We start from the raw sequence: 23,700 nt of genomic DNA on the forward strand, positions 1-23,700 counted from the left end.
CTAAGCAGCTGCCTTCAAAGCCTTGCGGCACTGCGCCACGAAGCGAGCATAGCGAAGGTGCGCCACGGTTGCCAGCACCACCGCAAAGGCTGCCGTGCACGTGACGACGATAATGGGTGTCTGAACGCACGCATGAGACGTGCAGCCCTGTTCCACCGTGTGGCCCATCTTTTCGCGCTCCTTGTCTACGGTGAGGCCGAAGAGGAAGCGATTGAAGCAGATGACGCCAATGACGTTGGTGAAGAAGCTCATGTTGTACAGGATGCCGTGGTGACCAGCGAAGATGCAGGGGAAGATGAGCGCGCGCACGCCGTTGAAGACGCCCTCCTCGAAATAGACGAGGATGTACGGAAGGAGGAGAGCGTCTCCAGGAAGCACAAGGATCAGAATACCGGCGATTGTGGCAATGAACGGGGCAACAGGCAGAGCGATCGTCACAAGCACCTTGCGGTTCTTCGGGTCCTGGTGCTGCACGTACGCCTCGAACAGGCCCATCGAGATGCGACCCACGGCGCTGCCCACACCGAGGAGGGCCGTGTAGAGAGAGCCCAGCTCCGCGGTACGGGGGCGGCCTGTGCGGGCGACGTAGATGGTGCTGCCGTTGTACGTAACGATCGTGCCGAGGACACTCTGGCAGACAAACGCAATGAGGATGAGCCAAATCTCAGGGCGCATGAGCGTCTCCCAGATCGTGCCACCATAGCGAGGGTCCTGCGGACCATCCTCGATGACGGCCTCGACACCAACAAGAGACTGCTTGCGCGCCGCATCGTCGTCGCTGACGGGAAAAGTGCTGAGGGGCTTGTTGCCCTCGGTGTCATCGAAGGTGCTGCGCTGCTGCTCCGCCGGCTCGCTCACACCACCAAGCCAGGGAATCGGCAGCGCCATCACCCAGAAGGACATGCACAGCAGCACGGTGATGCCACCGATTACCGCCTTGCCACCGCGCGACACCTTTGTGTACGCCAGTATCGGGGCCGTGATGGCAAAGAAAATGACGAGGCAGGCCACGATGACGTAGCCGTACGCAATGCGGCGCAACGGAACGAACTTCTTCGCGTAGATGTCCTTCAGCGACGTCAGGGCGGCAATCTGCTCCTCTGTCTTGCTGCGGGCGCGCCACCAGTTCACAAAGTACGGAGGCAGCGCAATGAGAAGTATCGCCATCAGCGCGACAACCACCGTGAGAACCATGATGAGGTAGATAAAGCCGCTGATGTTGTTCGTGAAGAAGCCGCGATTGATGGAAGAGATGACGGAGCTGCCCAGGCCCGTCATCACCTTGGCCATCCCGATCACAGGACCACGGTTTCGTGGGAACAGCTCCACCAGCGTCACAATCGACGCGGCGTCGAAGAGACCACTGCACGTGTTCATGAAGGCGTAGAAGACTGAGATGGTCGCGGTGGTACCCTTGATTTTTCCGTCGAAGATGAGCCCGAGGCCAAGGCAGCCGATGAACCCCATCATACCGGCAATCACAAGCAGTGGCAGGGGGCCGATATGATCGTACAGCACACCGTACGGAATGACAAAGTAGCAGAACACCACACCGACCGTGCTTATCGTGGAGAGATCACCATCGGAGAGATGGAAGCGGGTTTGGAACTCATCACTGAAGAGGTCGAAGGCGAACACAAGCGAGACGCAGATGCTGCAGAACAGCACACACACCAGTGCACGGAAGCGCTTCACCTCATCAATCACGTGCAACCCGCACGCCTCCCGGTGGGCGACGTACTTGGTTTGACTGAAGGTGTGCTTGAAACTGTCGAACATCTTCGCAGGGGGGGGACACTATTGTCTGTATGGTCCAGTGCAGCGGAAGAATGCTCACCAGCCAAGTAGGTCGCAAAGAGAAGGAAGGCGTGAGAGCGGAAAATACCTGTGCGTGTGTGTGAAGTGACACAGAAGGATAGCGCTGCTCTGTTGTGGGTCTTTGTGGCAACGTCGTACATGAGTAAGGTGGTAATGGTTGTTGCACATGCGTGTGTGCGTGTTTGAGATGGTAATGGTGGCGAGGGAGGAGAGGGACGGCGTGCATGTGTGTGTGTGTGTGTGTGCAAGTTAGCGTAGAGAGAGAGAAAAAAGGCAACATATGCGCCGGCAAGGAAAGCAAAGCACACATCACGAGAGGGATGAGGTAGACGGGTGGAAGGGGTGAGGGGAGGCGAGGGGCGAACACAGGGATACGTGCGAGACACATATACCTGACTCTCTCTTGGAGGCCACCCTCGTACATGTACCATCCGTTACATATGCATCCACACGTATTCTTGCTCGACTTAACGTAGCATGCGACAACGCCGTGACGACAGAGACTATGAAGAGAGAGATACCATCGAAAACACTGCAGGCATACGCACAAACACTGGATTTGAACCACGTGCACAACCCGAATAGTTGTACGGACGCAACGCGGGTTGCAGTTTCTGACTCTGTTGAGGCCGTTCTTCGCACACCGACGCGGAATGCTGACGAGATCACGGCTGACGGGAATGGTTGTCCTGCGCCACCACGTCGTTCCAACCGGGCGATGCGTCACCAGCGTAGCGCAGCGTCACGACCCGCTCAGGGAACAAGGAAACGCGAACAACCTCAGCCGCATTCGGATCGGCCGCGCTGTTGGCAGCAGCTTGCTTGGCCCTGAGTGTGACGCGCTGCCCCGTAATGGTAGAGTTTGAAGTGCTCTCTGGCTGCGGGGCGGTCCCAGAGGTGAGGGAGGAAGAGAAGGATGCTTGCATTGATGAAAAAGGGGAGGCGGAAGATGCGTGGGTGTGTCAATACACGAGGTGAAAGGAAGACACGGGAAAATCGTTCGTTTTTTTTTCGTGCATATGCTCAATCCTTCACGCCCTCCTTCGCAGCCGCACGATGGTGGCTTACTACTTCAGAGGGCTATGCGCGGTGGGGGCGGGGGGGGGGGGAGGCCGCCACGACGCGCCCTGCAGCACACACTCCTCCTCGCGTACAAAATGCACACAGACACACACTCAAAAAAAATGTGGTAAAGTGAGACAGAGACGAGGAGCGAGCAGGGGACAAAGTACACGGGAGAGCGAGGGTGGCGGCATAAGACGGGGTCTTCTTTTTATTGTTTTCGTTTCTGCAGCGCGCCCACTTCTCTGCCAATACAACATGAGTCACGCACCACTCCATCCCCTGTCCGTCACAGGCCCCATCGCCTGGTGCAGTGCAGCGGGAGACACACACTCGCTAATGCAATGCCGACCCGGCCATCAGAGCACGGCCCCTGCCTCGGACCCCAGCCACCACCAGTAGGCAGTGCGAGGGCCGGGTGGGGTACGTTCGAGTCACGCCGACACTCTGCCTGACACATGGATGGCGCACATGTGTGCACTGCCGCAGCTCGCTCCGACGCAGCGCCATGCAGGACCTGCCCGCGGACATCCGTAGCGATAATTCGCTCAGGCTTCCCTGCGCCGTACGCACGTGACCCTGTCACCACGCTGAGGTGTCCCCCGTCATCAGGGGCCAGATGAAGATGAGAAAGCGAAAGAAAAAAACGAATACACCGCGCTACTTACATGTGAAGGGTATGCACACAAACCACGCTTCTGTGACTCTTCTCCCCTCACAAAGGAGAGACAGAGCGCGGCGTGGACTTGAAGTCTTCCACGAACGGTAGAGGCAAAGGTACATTTTTCGCCCACCGCCTGTTTTGGTGGCCAAATGTCAGCCCGAACGGAGAGGCCCCAATTTTGGGCATTACACACACGTAGACATATACGCATACATACGCACACTGCACATGCGCACCACGAGAAAGAGAAAGGTGCGACAGATGGCGCGTAAAAAAAAGTACGCTCACATATCCTCTTCACCGTCGTCGTAAGTCTCCCAGTCAGCTTCCATACTGCAGAATGTACAGCCAGCTGCGTCCGCCAAGCGGCAGCACGTGCACCCCTTTGCACCGTTGCAGCTCATCTCACCTGAGTTCATGAAGCAGATACCGCTTTCCATTGTAGCGTGACACAGGTAGGGGTATCCGCGCTCCTGGCAGTAGGAACAGCTGAGCTTTAGCGCCTCCGCGGCGACAGCGGAAGAGGAGACGATGCACAAGAGGGAGAGCATAAGCAAAAGGGGGAGGATGGGGAGTAATGCCACCACCCCGCCCACCTTCCCGCGGTGCGACGGAATAGACACCACTGGTGCCATGGAGAAATAACGACGTTATATGGACCGTGTCTCCCACGCGCAAAACAACAACAACGAAAGAAAAACGACGCCACTGCCACCAGTGATGTTAGGTTCTCCCCGAGGTGAGGGCTGATATGACCCGAATTCTCCCACGGACGAGAACGTTCAGCGCGCACCTTGTGATTTCCTCCGTCCGGCACCTCACCTTCACCAGTCAGCAGCCATGTAGGTAGTCCGTGTGTATGGGGGAATCGAGCGTGGGTGAGCGTTTGAGTGCAGAAGAGAGCCACCACCAGCCCACGGGCACAAAAAAAAGGGTGAGGGAGGGGGTGCCAGAGAAGTCGACGGAGAGAATAGACGCAACACCTGACATCATCGAACGAGGTCAGGCAACAACCCATCATCTTTGCCTCGGTTTGCAGCGCAGTAACGTGCTGATAATGAGCGGGTGCCACGCTGGGATCGCTCCACAACGCTCCAATTACCTCCCGTATCGGCGCACACCCTTGGGAGACGACGAAATCGCGCGTCTGAAGCTCACATCTCCTTTCGTTCCTCCCCACTGGACTGTTGTACTCAAAATGTGCGGTGACACCGAATGCCGTCACTGAAGCACACACAGAAGAAAATGACTATGTACTGGACAACCGATGGGCTTCGGCCGCCATTACCACCATCGCATCTACACACGTAGGGGGAGGGGGGGGCAGGTGGAGCACAGCGAGGTCAGCAGTGCCGAAAACAACAACGGACACACCTACCCACGCGCAGACACAGATGGGAGAGGAGCCGGCGATACGGCACCCTCCATCAGCCTCAGCCCTTGCCTATCTTGGCCAACACCCCCTCCCCCATAACCGCAATGCATGCGCTCCGGTGGTTTCCTCCCTATCCCCCCCCCACATGGGCACACCTTTCCTAGTGTACATATGCGAGAGGGGTGCCCATGCGTGTATGGATACGGTGAGATTTACAAAGGAAAAAAGAAGTGGTGATATCCACAACACCCAAGCCACAGCTGTAGGCAGCGCAACATACAGTCCACGGCAGAGAGTGAGAGAGCTGCTAACGCGACCCTACGGGGCTAGCTGCGGCAGAAACCCTCTTGAAGCCTTCGCAGCTGACAGGAGAGGTGAGTTTCCACCTGCTCTCTCTTTCCCTCGAAACCGAGTCATCACCGTTACTCACATGCACCAGCACGACTTCACGGCACAAACACCGAAGATCCGTCCGCTTCGTACGCTTCGTGCTCCAACTGCGAAGCAGCCACCTGTACCGCTTCTGCTAGACCACCCTCCGCTAATAACAGCGCCTTCAGTGCCTTGGCGCACTTTTCATTAAACCGCCGCACGGCTTTGCGCTGGAGCACAACAAGCTCGTGCTGTACCGACGGGTCATCGCTGTGGTCCAGCGCCGCCGCAGCACCGCCAATCTCCGCCTCTACATCATCACCGTAGAGCAGCTCTGCAAAGGCCTCTTCGTCGTGGTCAAAAACGGCCGCGCGCAGAATGTCAAGGTGTTCGTCGCTAAGGCTGTCGGCGAGGTTGACGTTGTACTGGCATAGACTGGCGGTGCTGTCGAACGTGTTGCCGTCCAAGAAGGACATGAAGGATAAGATCGGGTAATCAATCCCCTCCTCGCGAGAGCTGTTGACGGAGTCCATCAGTGCACTGAGCAGGTTCGGATCCGGGGTTGGGGTACGTGGAGCAGCGAGTGGAGTTGTCGGCCTGCCAAGGTGCCGCTGGCTGCTGCGGTGCCGCTTCTCACGCGTTGGGGGCGGTACCTGCTCGGATACACGGTGAGGCCGGTCTGAGGATGTCGCCGGTGGAATCGCCTCACCCGCGTCCTGGCGGCTTGCCACCTGCGCAGCTGCATGGGTCTTCCCTCGCGTGTGCCGGTGCGAGCCAGTGGACGGGGTGCGATGCCGCCATGCGCTGCCAGCGCGTGAGGTTGAATCGCGGTACTCCTTACGCGCACTGTGCCGACTCGCACGCGAGCGTGCGACATCTTCTACTTGGTGAGGCGCCCGCTCACGCTCCTTCTTCATCGACTCCTTTATGTTCTGTAACCAGTGGCGGGTGGAGTCGATGCGCTGCATGATCTGCTGTCCTCGTGGGCTGGGAATCACCACCGGCGGGCCGTTGTCGCAGACCCGGCGAAGGGAGTGAGCGGTGCTGGAGTGGGAGTGCGGCCATCCATTAGTCGGCGCCTGGCACCCTGAGTGCACGCTAATTACCTCAATGTGGGAGCCGGAGCGAGGGCATCTAGTCCTGTGGCTGTCAGCTCCGGAGCGAATATACGTGGACCCGGTTAGAGGCGGTGGCGCCGCGTACGGGTCCTCTGCTAGTGGGCGGAAGAGGGATGTGTGACGAGCGCGACGGCTTCCCTCATCCACGGAGTCAGGAGTTGAGGTGCGATGATGGCGACGGCGCCGCTCCGAATGGTGCCTAGACTCCGGCCGCGAGCTACGACTGCGGTGTGCACTGGTATGTCGACGCGGGCTGCGAGCTTCCTTCTCTGCGCTGCCGCCCGCTTTCGCTCGACTGTGCCGGCGAGAGCGGTGCGGTGTCGCCTCACGCTTGTCAGCCACCTCCGCTTGACGGGAGCTGCGGTACCGCAGCGCATCGTGCCGGTGTGCTGCCTCCTTTGCTGGTGCAGGTGCTGTCGAGCTTGTCGTGTCTGAGTGGCGGTGGCGCCGGGCACTGCCTTGGGAGCTGTATGCATGCGGCTCGGTAGATGCATGCCGTGGCTTGCGTGAGGAGGATGGGGCTCGGCGCTCGGGGTTAATAGGCGACCCTGTTGGTCGGTGAGAGCGATGCGGGCTTGTGGAAGAGTGACGGTGATGTGGGCAAGGACTGCGCGCCACGCTGCCATAGCCAACGTGCGACGGCTCGTGTTGGCGTCGGCTACGACGAGGTGTGCCGTCAGTGGAGGTGCGAGCAGAGCGACGCGGAGACGCTCGTTTACCATCCCCAACAGCTACGGGGGCGGTGCTCAAAGCAGGATACACCGATGCGGCATGACGAGAGGACGAGCGACGTCTGTGCGGCGTCGAGCGGCGACGGGGACTTGTTGACGCTACAGCTCGCCGATGGTAGACCCTTTCTCCACCGTTGTCCCCGTTGTAGTGATATGTTGGCGAACTACGGTGTCGCGGCGGCTGTGTGCTCTGCCGACGCAGAGGCGGTACTCCGTCCTCTGGCGCGTAGTCATCCTTGAGGTACTGATGCAGCTCTCGCGAGATGTGACTGAGTCCTTTGCGCTGCGTCGACGCGCTGCTGGTTCGGTACGGTTTCCGGTGCGGCGACGAATGGCGGTGATGAAGCGGCGAGCGTGACGTGCGCTCATCTCTCGGCTGCACGTAGTCCTCGTCCTCATAGTGGCGCCGGCGTGAGGATGACCGAGGCCGGTCGCGATGTTGGGAGCTTGCACGACCGGCAGACATGGTATGCGAGTTACTTGCGTCCGTGCGTGTGATGGCTCTGTGAGACTACTCTCCACGACACGCGGGTGATGCAGCGGAAGAAACGCACACACACACACTTCAGAAAAAGAACAGAGCTAAGAGGCGGCCCACTGCAGTCCTCTCCTGACACAGTCGGACGCGCCACTCCACAACTCCAAAGAATGACGAAAACCAGAGAATGCCCGGTGAGAAGGGCTTCGAAGGAAATGACCCCTGCAGAGCAGAGGGTATGCAAGAGAGGGAGGAAGGGAACGTCGCGAACCAGGACGACGTCAGCATATCACAGAGAACAATGACAATGTCGCAAGAAGAATACGGAAACGAATGTAGAGGAAGGGGAGGGAGGGGAGAGACAGCGAAAACGAGAGAGAGAGATGCGTCACTATGAATGATGCAGGGCCGCTAAGCACAAATGAGGTGCAAGTGAAGTGGTGGAAGAGGGGGGGAGGGGGAGAAGAAATACACAGAGAAAAGGAGACCAGTCAAGAAACTGAAGCCAACAAAATTAAGCACCTCTAATGTGTGTGTGTGTGTGGTAATGGAAAGAGGACGAGAGGGTGTCGGGATTGAGCGTGGGTGGCGGGGTAAAGTGGTGGAGATGGAAGCCGCACCTGGACGCAGCCGTATATAACCTTCCGTTATGTAGCTCGTATGTTTTAGTCCCCCCCCCCTCTTCCTCCTCCCCCCCTCTCTACTTCTTTGTAGCGATAGTTGAGAGACGATGTGTGCTTGTACGTATGTATGCGTGCCTGCGGGTACGATGCAGAGACACGCGCTTTTGATCTTCTCTATAAGAACGAAAGGAAGGCTCACCCACTCACACGCAATATGGTCAGAGCGATAGGGCAATGGGAGAGGAACACCCCCGTGGGTGGGGGCGGAGGTGGTGGACGCGCCAATGTCAATATGCGCTCCGGGGAATACGTCCGTGCCAGGGATAACAATACCCTCCCCCTTCTGTGCCTTCGCCCAAGGACTGAGCTGGTCAACTGTCGCGTTCTCTCGCTGTCCCTTTCGTAGGAAATCCACTCGTGTGTTGTCGCTGTTGTGCCAGACTTGCACAAGCACGACAAGAGCAACCAGCAGCAACAACTGCAGAGGAAAGAGAGAGAGAGATGGAAGATGGCGGGGAGGATAGTGGAGGGGGGAGTGAGGAGTGAAGGTGTGTGTGTGTGTGAGGCAAGGACACAAGGAAAGAGAGTGAGTGAGTGAGTAAGAGAAATAGGTTTAGTCACGTGATGACGGGGAGTGGGCACGCAGAACGCCAAGACCAAGCGAGAGCACCTCCGTGAGGGGTTCGATATGCGACCAGTGATGGACGCACGGCTTCGGCTCTTCTCTGTCCCTCTTTCGGCGCGTGTGGAGGGGTCAGAAGGGAAAAGAGGTCCCGTGGCGCAGAGGTTGCCACCTGTCGTGACTGACATCACATTGGGTATGTTTCCGGTTCGTGGGATAGCAGAAGCTGAATACAAAACAAAATGCAGCAGTAGGCCGTAGCAGAACGCGATCATACTAAAAAAAAGGACTCAGCGTCCTTCACTCAACTCCGCATCGCACCGCTGCACGTGCTGCTCCATGAATGTCAGTGGGCCAATGGGTCTGCAGGCGAATTGAAGCTCGCACTTGATCCGGGCTCGCTGCATCCACTCCGCCTCCTTTAGTACGCGCTGGAGGGTGTGGCGTGCGATGACCGTGTCGCAACCTCTGAGCAACGGAGCGCTGTCTGACGTCCCTGGTGTCGATGCCAATGAGGCCTGCACGATTGATACGATCCGCTGAAGTACCTGCACATCATTCATTGTAAGGGGAATGCCTTGTGAGGAGGCGAGGTCACAGAGGGGGTCGGCGCTGAGAGACGCCTCGCCGTGGAAATTGCAACCCCACACGAGGGAAGGGCACACGCCGAGGAAGCGGAGCGGAAGCAGCTCCTTCACCTTCGCTGTCTCTGCAGATGCAGGCGTGGCACCAGAAAGGGAAGAAAAGGAGGACAGGGTAGGCGTGGGCTGCGAGGACGCGATAGGCGACGGGTATTCTTTCGAGCCAAGCAGCCCCATGACTGTCAGAGCGATACACAGCCCATGTGGGTCCCCGTCAACCATGATGTAGAGCTGCAGGGCGGGCCACAGGGCATGAACACGATGCAGCCACTCCCGAGCGGCGACGCAAGGGTATCCTTTTGTGCACAGAAGGATGCACGAGTACGTGTGCGGAGAGCCGCTCTTCGCTATGGACTGCAGCACAGCATGATGAACACTCTCCTTCTCAATCAGGACGAGCTTATATGACCGGCTCAATGAAATACCGTCACGTGCTGCTTGCCAGTCATCAGCCTCTCGACACCCCACCATACGGGCCGCGAGGGAGTACGTCAGCGTGATGCCCGAAGAGCCGCGCGCGGACACGTCAATCAGTTCCGCTGGATCACACAGCTCCAGCGTGATTGCGCCAGCCAAGAGACTCTTGCCAGCGGCTGTGATGCCTAGCGACTCGCGCGTGTAGAGCGGCGTCAAGGACGCCGTACCCTGGGCTCCCTTCCTGAGCCGTGACAGAAGACAGCGAGGACTTCGAAAGAGCGAGGTCAGGACAGGTCCTCCTCCGCACTGCTGATGAGGAGGCACACACGCCACAACTTCAAGCCAGCCACATAGCCGGTTGATACTTTCGTGGGTCGCGCGCTGCCCTCGCGGCGCAAAGAGTGGCGGATTGCGGTAGTACAAGTCACGCTCCGTGCACACGTCGAGACGTGCTATGCCGCCACCTGTCTGGAAGAGCGAGTAAGGTGTCTCTCGCTCTCGCCGCGGGGCGGCGCTGCATTGGACTATCTGCAGTACATAGAAGGTCTGGGCGATGGCTTGAAGGTGAGAGGCGCGGTAGCCGCTGCGGGTGGGACTCGCTCCCTCTGCGCAGAAGTCGCGGAGAAAGAGAAGGAGAAGGGCTTCGATGTGGGTCTGCAGCTGTTGGTGATACGGCGCGCGGTGGCAGTCGTGGGAGGTGGACGTAGTGGACATATCCGTGTGTCTACACAGGTCCAGCCAAGCGTAAGAGGGCAAACGATGAGAGGACACAGAGGGGGGTGGATGGGTGGGTGGGTGACAAGAGAGGCGTGCCACAGATGCAATAAATCGACACAGGCATTGGGGTGGGAGCGGGCGGTGGAGCAGATTAGGCCGCGGTGCGTTGCAGCGCTTGCGCCTCTTTCTCTCTCCCTTTCATCCACGCAAACCTTGGAGGAGAGATCATTCGACAAAAGGCGGCGAAGGGGGGAAGGATTCAGCAGGGCTGCTGTCCATGTGCCAACGGCGCTCGCAGTTTCGACAAAACAGAAACACAAAACAAAACACGTCCCCCCTATGGTACATCGATCAGTGGAGGGTAGACGCGTGAGCGTGCGAGTCTATCAAGGTGAAGACGAGAAGTAGGGAAGGGGGAGGGGGTGAGGGAAGTGGTATTGCTCAGAGGTGCAACGTGCAGTAAAACGAGAAGTACGAGAAGCGAACAACGCGAAGGAGCAACAGCGAGCGATACAGAGAGCGGCAATGGCAGAAAATGGGCATATGGCATGAGCACATATGCGAGTACATCCACGAAGCAGGTGCATCCCTCCCTTGCAACGAAACATACACGTCATCCCATTACATCACAGACAGGTTGTGGGGCGGAAAGGGAGTTGGGGGCCTCTAGTCCCCTTGCGATCACCGTCTGGTGCCGTTGTGGAATAGCTAGAGCGAGTGGTAGACGGCGATGGCGTGAGCGAACTCTTCATAGGACATGCGCCCATGCCTCTGCGTCTCAATGTCAATGAACAGGTTCTTCAATTCATGGCTCATGCACGGGACGCCAAAGTTATCGAGATACTTAAAGTCGCGGTAGAAGAGAGCAAAGGAAATGGTGTTGCTCATCTTGTGCGTCGACGCCGCTTCCCCTGCTGCTACGGCTGCGGGAGCGCTCAGGGAGCGGTAGTGTTGCCACAGCAGCTTATAATCCGCATGTGTGCTGGCGTGTAGCAATGCATCATACACCCACGCCATCTTCAACTGGGATTTCATTCGCGGCGGAGGGGATGGTGGGTGCAGCTCTTCGGCGACTGTTTGCGCCACAGCGACGATCTCCGCGCTCTCTTCCGAATCGTGAGACGCCTCTGCTGGGGCAGGTGACGCGCCCCTCGCTTCGTTGCTCTCTATAGAGGTGTGGTCGAGCATCTGCTTGCGACTGTGCATCCAATCGAGTACCGCCGGCGTGTCGCAGCCTCGCGTCCAGTCAAAGACACGCAGGCGCCTCATGCTCGGCGCCACTGCCATGAGGGGGTTGAGAAGCCACCCCTCGTTTAGAACCACGTCGTGGTCCATACCGGCCACACCCACGGCACGCAGAAACGGGTCGGGCAGATACATGTCGTGATAATTCGCATTCCAGCACCAAGAGCGACGGACAGCGAACGCGGCCAACGGCCCTGATGCCGCCATCACGCCAACGCACGACAGCGGTGACGGCGTCTCGTCTTTGTTCTCTTCATGCGACGCCCTCGCGTCCACAATCGATTCGGCGATTAAGGCGTTGAAAGACAGTGAGGCAGCCTGAGTGCAGTCGGCGTAGCCAATCACGAACTGGCAGAAATCGTGCCAGGAGAGCGTCTGCGCATCCCAGGTAACGTTCCACTTGGTCAGAGACGGCGGCGCCTGGGCATGGGGTGCGTTGCTCTTCTCACACGTTGCTGCCGGCGCCTGCAGCGAGTCACGAACTGCGGCGTAGAGGCCGTTTACTACGTAGTGCCCCTTCCACGGTGCTCCTGTGTCCGTCGCCACGGCGCGTTCGTTTGTATCACTCGCGCACCCAGGCGTCATGCGGCAGAGACGCGTCACCTCCAACCCCTCAGATAGCCGTACCGACACGCCTTGCCGCACCTCAGCCCACAGCTCGTGGGGCGTGAGACGCCAGATCTTCATGGCATCGGCAGCGCTGTAGATGTACCTGCGCTGGTGTACTTCGTCGCTCGCCGAGCCCACCAGGGAGGTATCCGCGTCATGCTCCGCCTCCTGTGAGAGCGCCGAGCGCGCAAGTAGCTCTAGCCACAGCACTTCATCGCAAAAGACGGCGCTGAAGCGGGCCTGATCCTCGACAGCAACCTCATCGCTCTCTGAAAGCACTGCTGCGAGGTTTGGACAGTCCGCAAAGAACGCCTCCGTGGCGTACAGTCGGTCAAGGAGGGATGCCGTGCACTCCTGCTCCTCCTCTTCATACTTGGCAGCTGCCGTGACGGCCACACTGTGCTGCTCCAAGTGCTGGCGGAGCAGCGCGCGCTGAGCTGTGTCCAGCTGGTGGCTGAAGAAAAGCAGCGTGTTGACGTTGCGGTGCAGTAGCGCGCTCTCCGCTGTGTTGTCGGAGGTTTGAACAACAGGCGGCGCTGCTGCTTCTGAAAAGGTCAGCAGGAGGGGGAGGTCGTAGCGCTGCTGGAACACTGCCTCCCGCGCGGCTTCTGCTGCGCGACGCGCTTCGGCTTCGTGCACCTCGCTCCGTGCCTTGGCAAGGGCAGAGGGGAGCAGCAGCGCTTCAGCCCCGGATGCCTTTTTGCGTGTCACCGTAACGGTCTCCAGAAGATGTAGCACCTCTCGAGTGTCCCAGCAGGCGAGATGCGAAAGCACGCCGGTCCCGATTCCGTCGCACGTGGCAACCGGGTTGCGCAGCCATGCGCGCAGCAACGCCGTGGCGCCCGATGACTCTGGCTGCCGAAGCACGACGCTACCGATAGGGTCGCTTTCGAAATCATCCAGCGGAGGCCACTGCACATGCAGGCGACTCAGCAGACTCTGCAGGGGCCCCTCGCTCACGCACACACCACCGCCGCCGCCCTCGGCTTTCTCCGGTGCTGCGTGCAGGCCGAAAGACGACCACGACGCGTAGAGGCGGCCGCGAATACTTCCAGGCACAGCCAGCGTGGGCTCCGCACAGCCAAACACCTGTGCGAGACACTCCTTCCAGCTCCATAGACTGGGGCTCCACGACACCAGGTAGTACGGCAGCGGGTACTCGGTGATAGCGCTGGCGATGGTGTGAGCAAGGTACGGGACGTGGGCGTTGATCACGTAGACGCCGTACTCTTCCAGTTCCACGATGTGAAGGTGCGGCCGCACCCATAGAGAATTCTTCGCTGTCTTTACGAAAAGCTGAAGCTGCGGCGCCGTCATGCCGCCTAGTCTCTTGGTGGCGCGGGAGCCCGGCAATAGCCGGCCGCCGTCAAGCAGCGCCTCCCATGACGTGCCGAACGTGCGCGCCACGCATACCGCCTCGTCGAAGTTCAGCTGAATCTCGTTAGGCTCCTCGATGGCGTAGCTCCAGTCTTCAGGGTACAGGTATTGCACGGTGCGCTTCAGTGCCACTATGTCTTCGCCGTGATCAGCAATGAAGCCGTGGGCGTCGATGCGGAGTCCGTTGCCGAGGAGCACAGAGCGCACAAGGTGATGAACGGCACTGTTCGTTGCAACCTGCGGCGCCAGAGTCAGCACCGCATTATCGCGAGTAGTTTCGTCGTTGTGCTCATCTTCGACGGCGGCCGCCCAGCAGCACCGGATGCGGGCGCAGGTGTGCCACGCATCCATGCCGACTACGGTGTCCCATAGATACACCGGCCCGTCGTCATCGCGAGCGGCGACGGAGATAAGCGGATCCTGTAGCGCCCACGCCACAGTGCGAGGATTCAAGGCCGAGGCGTCGGTGCTGCTTCTCGCCGTCTCATTACCCGCCGCGCCGTTCACCCACGCCACCACCGTCGGATCCGACCACACCGGAAGCCGCCACCACAGCTGCCGCTGCCGCACTGCCGCCACGGCACTCTCCGAGACATGCAGGAAAGGGGCGTCGTGGTCCCGCGTGGAAAGCCCGGACGCACGGCCAAGATCACCTTCCTCGTCCTCTGGTGCCCACCACTGCCGCAGTACACCAGTGGGCGCTTGAAGCTCTGCAATGAGGTGCTGCAGCTTCGCGTAACCCATGTCCGCGCGCGCAGAGTCCCAAGTGAGCATCCACACTCGCACACCTACGGTGGCCTGCGCCGCTACAAACTCCTTCTCTGCCTCCATGACGTCGCCGTTCATCACGTAAAACGGCTTGCCAGGCTGTAGTCTCTGAACGACACAGCCCTCGCCTACGATGACTGTGTCCTGCGGATGGCGGCTCTTGCTCCGGCGACAGAGAGCGGCTACGTCGCGCTCGGTAACCTGCATGACTCGTGACATCTCTGCTGCGTTGTAGAGGGCCACCGAGGCGTGTCGATAGGACACCCCAAACCGTTCCTTAAAGCGTATCTGCCACTGCATCGAGTTGGCGAGGCTCTCGGTGGCTGGAATGGCGACGCCGTAGCGGTATTCGCGGTGCTGGTGGCAGCGGTAGAGCACGGACGCCTCAGCCGCGCTGGCGCACTGTACCACACGCTCGTGCACAATATGAACACCATTGATGTGCAGTTGCTGCTCAAGCAAGCTGCGAAGAGTATGGTAGCTCGAGGACACGCGCTCCGCCACGGCGACGCACGTTGGGTCCAGGTAGAGGACCGCAGAGCATGTGAAGGGTGAGGACGGAGAGGGCCGATTTTGTTGGTGCGCCGTCGCAAAGCCACATTGGACAAAAGGGTCGACGGCGCCTGTGAGCGCCACGTGACGGTAAGCGCGCAGCTGCGCGAGGATCGTGAGGTCTGCCGGCCCCTTGTCCGCTTCTCTCAGATGTGGAGCATCCGGTAGTAGGGCTGTGGCTGGTGGCACAAGCCGCGTTTTGTCCTGCAGAATCAAGACTGTGCGCGTACACTGGGCGTCGCGCAGCTGCCGCACCAACGCGTGTACGTCCTCCTGCGGCAGGACGTGGAATGCCTCTGTGATGACGCCGGTGTCTTGACTGTACACGCTGGGGTTGGTAAGAAGCGTTGACAGCAGCGACGGGTGCACCCCAGACTGAAGGAGGAGGCAGCCGTACGGGTCCTGTCTCGGTGACTGGGCGAGCCAGCGACACCGCTCAGCCAGTGCAGCAAGGGGAGTCTTCGAGGCGTGCAGCACACACTCGATCTCGTCCGGCCGCCCTGTCAGGCTGTACCGCGTCCAGTGCGCTCCAAAGTGCTGACGCAGGGAGCCAGCAGCCGCGGCAGCCGGGTCGGCGGCACCAATCACGTCTCTCAGGAAGTCGTCCCACGACATGTCCGCGGCATTCCACTCAACCGCGTACCAGACAACTTCGTGGCTGCCAACGTGCAGGCGGGACCGTCGGTAGCTGTACGGCGCGTTCATCACATAAAGGCCCTCCTCGGCCATGTAACCCACGAAGAGCGAGTCAGACAGCTTCGCCTGATGCTCGGGTGCCAGACTCTCCCACCACATCATCACGTGCACAGTCCCGTACTTCTGCTCCGCCTCTTTCGCGTTCAGCACTAGCCCAAGCTGCACCGCCCCCATCCAGTCCAGGTTGAAGTGACGCGCGAAGGCTTGCGCCTCGGCGTCCGTGATGGGCACCTCGGCAGCGCTGCGCACGTATGCGTTCTTGAAGAAAGGATCGTGCAGGACATCGAGGAGCTCCCGTTCGAGGGCCACTTGCAGCGGCACTGCTCCGCTGTCGCGGACGCGCACCCGATGTGCGAGCAGCAGCGCTGGCACAGCATCCCGCACGGCGGGAGTGGTGCTAGAGGGATGCAGCCAGATGAAGCCGTGGTGGAGTTGCACGGCCCGCTGCAACCGAGCAAAGCGCGACGTCCAGCAAGGGGTGGATGGTGAGGAGTCTTGTGACGGTAACAGCGGCTGCAACACTGTTTTGAGCGTTTCGCGCACCTGCTGAACCACGATGGCGAGCGTGGATGCGCCTCGCTGCAGCAGTCGCTGCACGCTCGGCTGCCGCACGAGCCAATCTTCTAGCGCCACCTCAGAGCTCAGCGGTCCGCTCGAGCCGACCCGCGGCCACCGCAGCACATCGACCAGCGCGTGATACGCAGTGGGGGAGAATACGTGCAGCGGTTCGCCAACCAGGCGCTTCGTATTTGAGGGACTGCGATTCGCAATGCGGGAGAGCAACCGGGTCAGCGATCCAGCGGGAGAGTTCCCGCAACTCCCTGTCTCTCCGTCGTTGTCGTTGCGGCATTGCCCGACGAGCGCTTTCCGCATTTCGTTCCAAGAGACGGCGGATGCGTCCCACTGAACCCGCAGCAGATGCACCCGCGCTGTCTCTGCATTGTAGCGGTGCTCCAAGAGCGGAACGTGACCATTCACCACCCAGACCTCGTATGTGGCAAGGTACCCGAGCCAGCAGTTGTCACCGACGCAGATAGGCTTGGTGCGGCGCCACCCCGCCTCTAGCGCGCCGAGGGGAATGTGCAGCGCGTCACACACCATGGCGCCGCCATAGAGGTTTTCAGGAGTGAACGGCTGGGCAGTCTCGTCTGCTAGCGCTGCAGCCGCAGCCCTGAGGGTCACCTGCATGTCGTCCGACATCATTGCCCACAAGCCAGTCCCGGTCTTTTGCGCCAGCTGCCGAGCCACTGCCAAAGCCGTGCTGCCGCTGAAGATGTAGTCGAAGGCGTCATAGCCGAAAATATCCGCCTCTTCGACGATGCACACGCCGTTTTCTTCGAGTGTGGCCAGCGTAAGCTTCATGGCCTCTGTGGTGGTGGCGACCGGCGGCAGAAGCGCAAGCACAGCCTCATGCGCAGCAGACTCTGCTGTCGGCGACGCACTGAACGACGCGTGGAGTGTCACCCACGATTGCCCCTGTGAGCGCACCAGGTCGCGGCTGACCACATCGTCTTCGTACGGAATGCCCCACCAGAGATGACGCGCACGCATCGCACCAAAGCAGTCAGCGGAGACTTGGACAAGAGGGTACGCTGCACCCACCGACTCTGTGAAAGCAGCCCCGTAAGGCGCAGCGGGTTCCACGCCCAAGGCTTCATTGTGGCCTTCCCTGAGCAAAACGGGGTCCACCAACGCTGCCGCGCAGAGGACTTCAGAAATAGCAGCGCCCCGCACGGCCACGCTCTGCTGCTCTGCATCGGCTCGCCACGACAGTTGCCACAGTCCACCTGCACGTTCGGGCGCGCATGCGATTGTGGAAGTCCCGAGTACGTCACGGCGGTACACAGCGTACACGGCGTTGACGACAAAGTATGACTCTGAAGTGAGACTGTAGGGCCGGTTTGGCGTTGCCACCTCTTTCCGTTTGCCTTGCAAGTTGACGGAGTCGCTCGCTGACGAGACAGCGTCCACCGGACACGCTGGATTCAGCTGCGTCATGAGCTCCTGTCGCGAGAGCTCCGTAATCGACAGCGTGGCAGACAGCCGGTGCGTTGTGTGCGTATTCATGGCACAGTGCTTCAGTATCGCGGCAGCCAGTTCCGCACCAAGCAGGTCCTCGGCGAGAGAGGTGCTCCAAATGCGGCCCTCCTGCATGGCGACCTCCCAGGGCACGCCACAGTTTTTCTCGAAGCAAGCTGTCGCTTCGGCAGCGACGGCCTTGTTCTCATCGACCGCGAATCGACGGAGCGCCTCCTGGTCCAGCGCGTAGCGGGCAACATCTCCGTGATGGAGATCCAGTTTTGCCTCCAGCTCCTCTGCGGAGACTTCACGCACTGCCTCGACGCACACTTCGAGTTGCTCCAGTTTTGCTTCGAGGAGATGGGCGAGCTCTTCGCGGGACCACAGGCGAGGGTGGACGAGAGCGACTGCATAGGTGCGAGAAGGGATCGAGTCCTCGGCGAGTGGCCCCGATGATGCTGCTGTCATATCCACGCGGCCATTTTTCCAGTCGTAGAGAGCTGCGGCATCATCCACCGCGTTTCTGTCCTCCGCTGCGTCGTCGGGAGAACGCAGCGCATCATACAGCGCCACAAGGGTGACAGCAACATCACCTTCGTCTTTGCCGTCCGTCATGTCAAACACGTCCGTAAAGTGGCCGTGCTCGTGCAGCGTAGGGCCACGCAGGAGCGCCGCCACCCAGGAGAGCGGTAGACCGTGCTGAACCAGCGACCGGGCAAATGGGTCGTTGTAAAGCGGCACATTCATCCAGCACACGCGACACGCCAGCGCCTCCAGTGCCCCCGTGAATACATCGATACTGTAGGGCGTAGAAGTCGCCTCTGCCAGCATACGCGGCAGCCGAATCATTCGCTCCGTCACCTCCGGCGACACTTCTTGGGCGGCTTGCGAGGGCCAAGAGGCGACGCACCACCAGCAAGGGGCGGCAGCGCCACTAGCACCGCTGCTTCGGCGCCGAAACGCCTCGAGCACCGCAGGGTAGGCACCATTCACGACATAGTGCAGCGGCACATCGCCCTCTCTTTCGTCAGAGCTGAGGATCCTCGTGACGGTCAAGCCCAGCGGCAGCGCAAGCACGGCGTCGTCGCCAGCCGATGTGCAACGCGACGCCAATTCCGCAGCGGAGACGTTGTCTGCTCGCATAACATCAAACGCTGTGCGCAGCCGCCCGTCGTCGAGGGCAGAGTCCCAGAGCTCGCCATAGTACGCGTAGAAAAGAGACTTGAGGTCCTCTTCGGCCGCGCAAAACGCTGGCTGCCCTTCTTCCCTGTTGACATTCTCCGAGGCGGAAAGCGGGTGGCGCAGAACGGCGTCCGTCGCCGATGCGGCCCAATAGTGGGTGCTGCCAAAGTGCCTTTCTACAGTTGACGTGCTCAGCAATGTGCTCGCGGAGACCGTGTCTTCGGCATCAACGCACGCACCGACGTTCGCGAGGCACGTGCGTACGCGATCGACGACGGCTGACGACCACGCATGCGGTCGAATCAGAACAAAAATGGAGTTCATATGTAGGCTCTAGGGGGTGGGCTGGGGTGGGAGCGGTGCTGATGAGCGTAGGCTCGCGCGCGTGTACGTGCGGGAGTGTGATCAAGTGAGGGTCTTCCTCTCACGTGGTTTCCAATAAAACAAAATGACGACAGGAAAACAAGAGAAGCAGTGCTCCATATGCGGAGGGGGTGGTGGTGAATCAGCCGTGCTTACGAACGACTCGTACCTCGCTGCAGCTAGTTTACATGCAGCAGACCCCAATGGCAACCAAAAAAATAAGAGGCGCCTGCTTCGTACGTACTGATGGCTCTTCTCTCTCAAGGCGTTGTGTGATGGCCTTTGGCTGGCTGCGCTCAGGTAAACTGCTGCACACAGAGAAGGATGAGAAGGCGACGACGGTGAATGGGGGGGGGGCAGACAGGGCGAGCGCCGTCAGCTTTTCAGCGACACGTGAAGCAGGAGATACAAAAATAGACGGGACGGGCCGATGCACACAGTCCTGAGGAGGGAGGGCACCGATATGCACGTCTGCTGCACGTCTACCCAGGCATACACATTGACAGTGGCCCAGCGAAGAGAGAGAGAGCGAGAGCGAGGCAGGAGGTGTGGGAGAGGGAGTGATGTGGAGGATGTGTCGTCGAGGACATACCGCGTGTTCGACAAGAAAAAAAAACTACTAGGCAGGCTTACAGGGTGGCCTTGGGATGAGCCAGTGCCCCTCCCCCTTTCGTTTCGTTGTATTTTCTCCTTCGTCTTCCTTCACGATACGCATATACTTGCGCACGGCTATTCTGTAAAACAGGCGAGCACATACACACACATCAAAAAAAAATATATATGAACAGAAAGCACAGCGACCATCTAAGGTTGAATCAAATCTATCACAAACAGTGACTTGCCCCATCTAAGTCTGCCGTCTAAAGGGGAGGATGATGTGGTGGGGGGGGGGGGAAGCGGGGGAGCGGTAAGGCCTTCTACACTTCAATCTTGGCGTAGTGCTCTCTCTGTCTCCCTGCTGTTGCTGGCCAGTAACAATGCGCCGCACACACACACACACATACATACCGAAAGAAAAAAGAAAAAGAGCAGCAAAGCAGTGCCGAAAGGGGTGAGCATCACCCGAGCGTCGCATCTGCAGAGATTGCAGCGACCAAGGAGAGGATGTCGAAGTAGAGGAAATGAGCGGGGGTGGTGGTGGTGGTCGGGAGAGTCTGGAAAGTGTCAGCTCTTCTGTTATCGGCGTTTGCTTGGTCCATGTGAGATCTGGCCACAAACAGAAGCGAGAATGGCAACGGCTCGCATCTCGGCGTATCGTGGCCGCCACCACGCTTCTCCCCCTTGTGCATCTCCCCTTCCTGCACAACAACACGAAAAAAAAGAGGAGAGGGAAAATAGCGCGCCGCCCCTTCAACGAGCATGGCGCATAACGGCCGCATCAAAGCTCTGATGCAGCGCCTCTGTGTCCGTCGGAAGGGACAGCATCAGGTTCTTCATCTGGATGAGGTAGTTTGCCACTTGTGTGGGCTCTGTGGCAATCACGATGAGCTTCTGTAGTAGTATGTACTGCTCCGATGTGAGCTCCGCAGCGAGAGGGTGTTCCAGAAAAAGCTGCAGACTCCCCAGCAAGTCTTTTCCATAGGTGGTCACGGACGGCGCCGTGTCGTCCTCAAAGTCAAATGGGATCGTGCGACCAGCGTTGCGGTCCACAAACATGCTGAAGTCCACCCAGCGCTCCCAGTGAAAGAGCACCATGAACGGCTGACGTGTGGCGTCTTGAGCACCAACGTGGCCGTTGGCCTCCTCGGCCCGCTGCTTCTCCTCCACCCTCGGCAGCGAAGACGATTGCTCAGACACCATTGGCCAGGCGAGAAACAGTTCCCCGAGAGCTGACAGGTTCCCGTGCACGGTGCGGCGCGCCACCATTGTCGAGAAGGCCTTCAGCACGACACGCATGAGGGTGGTGTAGCTTCCGAGTGACAAGGGCAGCCCACTCATAGGGACCGCGCGGTAGCCGAGCGGCATCGAGAGCACTGTGATACCGCCCCCATCAGCGTAGCGGATGCCGTGCACGTGCACCTGGGGAGCACACAAGGAAAGGCCGAGTGCTGCCCGACGGGCCTCGTCGCCACCCCGCGGAAGCATCGTCATTCGCCACCGGTACACAAAATACTCTTGCGACGACACCTCTCCTAGGCATGCATTATCTGCCGATATTGGCAAGGGGCAGGACTCTGCATCATTCCTGCACGGCACGTAGTTCCGTTCCGCTTCGGCGATAGGGCCCGTCGGCGCAGCTGTCGATGCCACCACAATGCGGTCCTCTCCGTCACCAACGCTTGGCTGCATCGGCAACTCTGGCGCAGCCGCACCGACACTGCAGTCTTGTTGCGGTTCTGTATCCGTCACAGCTTCCACCATCAACTCCTTACCAATGGGCCGTTGGTCTGGCGCTGCGTGTGAATCTGTCGCTCTTGTCTCCTTGACGGTGACTGAGATCCCGGTCCCGGGTGACCGATCTGTTTCAATGGGGCTCCCTGCCGTTTTGGCGGGGGCACTGATTCGCACCGCCACGTACACCTCGGCCACGAGGTGGAAGTGCACGAGCCGATACCACGCGCTGCCGAGTCGAACGACCGACCCACACTGCAACTCCGGCGTCGTCTCTACATCTGTCGCTTCCTCCTCTGAGTAGAGCTGAGGCGGCATGGCCGCGGCCCACACCTGCACATTGTGCTCCACCGCAGCCCCCACCTTGCTCGCGGCGATGGCCGTGGCTGAAAGCCCATACGCGCTGCTCGCAATGGGCTGTCGATACGAGGGGGTGGCGGTGGCGTGCGACGCGGTCGAGGTGTTGGTGTGTGTTGTGCTGCGAAAGAGCTGCTTGGTGGCTCGCACCGCTGCGGACGCGCGTGACGTTGCCGTCCACCGCGTCGCATCCTCGACCGCCGTCTCCTCCACCCTAGCGTTGTCCCCCTCTGACAGCGGCACTGGTGGTGGCGTGAACAGGCGCGGCGGGAGCGGCAGGGCGCCATGTACGCGTTTCTGAGGTGGCTGTTCCTCTCGCTGCATGTCGTCGGCGCTTTGATCGTCGTTAATGAAGCGGACGCGACTGTGGCGACCCCCGCCACCGCTGCTGCGACTGCGGTGGCGTTTCTCTGACCTCCACGGCCACTGCGAGCGGCGACCGTCCGCATCATCCGGAAGCCGCGGCAGTGCGGCCGGCGGCATTGACGCGGCTCGATGAGAACCGCCTCCGCCGTCGCTGCGGTGTATGAGGATACCTTCTTCCTCCGCTACGGACCGCACCGGGAGGCAGCTGTGCGTCTTGATAAGACCGCCACGGTTCATTCCTGCCGCAGCGGTCCCGCAGCTGTCGCGAAAGATAGAAAACTCGGATGGCCGCGCCGAAGCGGGGCAAGAGGAGGTGCAAATTGCAGACACGGACGGGTAATGCGAGGTGGCAGAGACGTCGATGCCGACGAGGGTGTCGCCGTCTATGTGGCTGGGCCGCACCACGCGCGACACCTCCTCCGTCTGTGTGAGCTCGTGCCCCTCTGCTGTGGCCGCTGAAGCGCGCACGGACATTGGACGGCTGCCGCCGGTCGTGTCTGACTCCATTGGCAGCTCAGCACTTAACCGCACACCTGAGCGGCGCGAGTCGCGGCCGTTTTCTTTCTCCAGGCGTCGTAGCTCTTGCTGAACGGCCATATCCTGCATCTGGAAGGCGACGCACAGCTCCCGTCCCAGTCGGTCGTACATCGGATACTTGGAGAAGAAGGCGACATTAGGGTTGCAGGAGGAGAGCGCCATGCGGCGCTGTTCGTACTGACGAGTGGTTCGACGCGCTGGAGTCGACGATGTGGGGGTGGCTGATGCGGTTTTCTCGCTTGCCAGCCCCGCAGCACACAGTGCCGGCGTTACTCCGCGGACATCAGCCTCCTCCTCTTTCAGCTCTTGCACGTACTCCTCTACTATCATCCGGCGGATGTACGTCGTGTCATGCCCGTACACAGCATCGTAAGGGGAGTACATTGGCGTGTGCGCCGCGTCTGTGCTGACTTCTGAGTGGGGTTCACCAGAAAGGCACGAGAAAAAGAACAGAAGAAACAAGGGACATATCGAGTCGGCACACGAACGACACGTGCGCCATGATGGGGTCGCGTCGTGTGACGGCGTACAAAGGACGGGTAGAGGGAAGGTGGGTAAGGAGGTTCAGTTGCACCGGTGTGGTAGGGGGGGGCGTGTGGGGTGACACAGACACCTACACCATACAGGAGAGGAGGCGATGCGGAGTGTGGAGAGGGAGCC

General features: G+C 60.0%; 5 protein-coding genes across 5 annotated transcripts; all 5 read right to left on the reverse strand.

The window, feature by feature from the left end:
- LMXM_36_2760 (conserved hypothetical protein) lies at nucleotides 1-1,779 on the reverse strand (the record flags this gene model as incomplete). The annotated part of the gene is made up of 1 exon (XM_003874578.1): nucleotides 1-1,779. One exon carries the CDS (start codon nucleotides 1,777-1,779, stop codon nucleotides 1-3), a length of 1,779 nt encoding a protein of 592 aa, XP_003874627.1.
- Nucleotides 1,780-5,365: 3,586 nt separating this feature from the next.
- Nucleotides 5,366-7,606, reverse strand: LMXM_36_2770 (conserved hypothetical protein; the record flags this gene model as incomplete). Its single annotated transcript, XM_003874579.1, has 1 exon — nucleotides 5,366-7,606. The coding sequence occupies one exon, from the start codon at nucleotides 7,604-7,606 to the stop codon at nucleotides 5,366-5,368; it is 2,241 nt and encodes a 746-aa protein (XP_003874628.1).
- A 1,547-nt stretch (nucleotides 7,607-9,153) lies between these two features.
- Nucleotides 9,154-10,635, reverse strand: LMXM_36_2780 (conserved hypothetical protein; the record flags this gene model as incomplete). Its single annotated transcript, XM_003874580.1, has 1 exon — nucleotides 9,154-10,635. One exon carries the CDS (start codon nucleotides 10,633-10,635, stop codon nucleotides 9,154-9,156), a length of 1,482 nt encoding a protein of 493 aa, XP_003874629.1.
- A 711-nt stretch (nucleotides 10,636-11,346) lies between these two features.
- LMXM_36_2790 (conserved hypothetical protein) lies at nucleotides 11,347-19,410 on the reverse strand (the record flags this gene model as incomplete). Its single annotated transcript, XM_003874581.1, has 1 exon — nucleotides 11,347-19,410. One exon carries the CDS (start codon nucleotides 19,408-19,410, stop codon nucleotides 11,347-11,349), a length of 8,064 nt encoding a protein of 2,687 aa, XP_003874630.1.
- A 1,389-nt stretch (nucleotides 19,411-20,799) lies between these two features.
- On the reverse strand, nucleotides 20,800-23,424 carry LMXM_36_2800 (conserved hypothetical protein; the record flags this gene model as incomplete). The annotated part of the gene is made up of 1 exon (XM_003874582.1): nucleotides 20,800-23,424. One exon carries the CDS (start codon nucleotides 23,422-23,424, stop codon nucleotides 20,800-20,802), a length of 2,625 nt encoding a protein of 874 aa, XP_003874631.1.
- Nucleotides 23,425-23,700: the final 276 nt, after the last annotated feature.

Source organism: Leishmania mexicana, chromosome 20, assembly GCF_000234665.1.
Source record: "Leishmania mexicana MHOM/GT/2001/U1103 complete genome, chromosome 20".
NCBI classification, from domain to species: Eukaryota; Euglenozoa; class Kinetoplastea; order Trypanosomatida; family Trypanosomatidae; genus Leishmania; species Leishmania mexicana.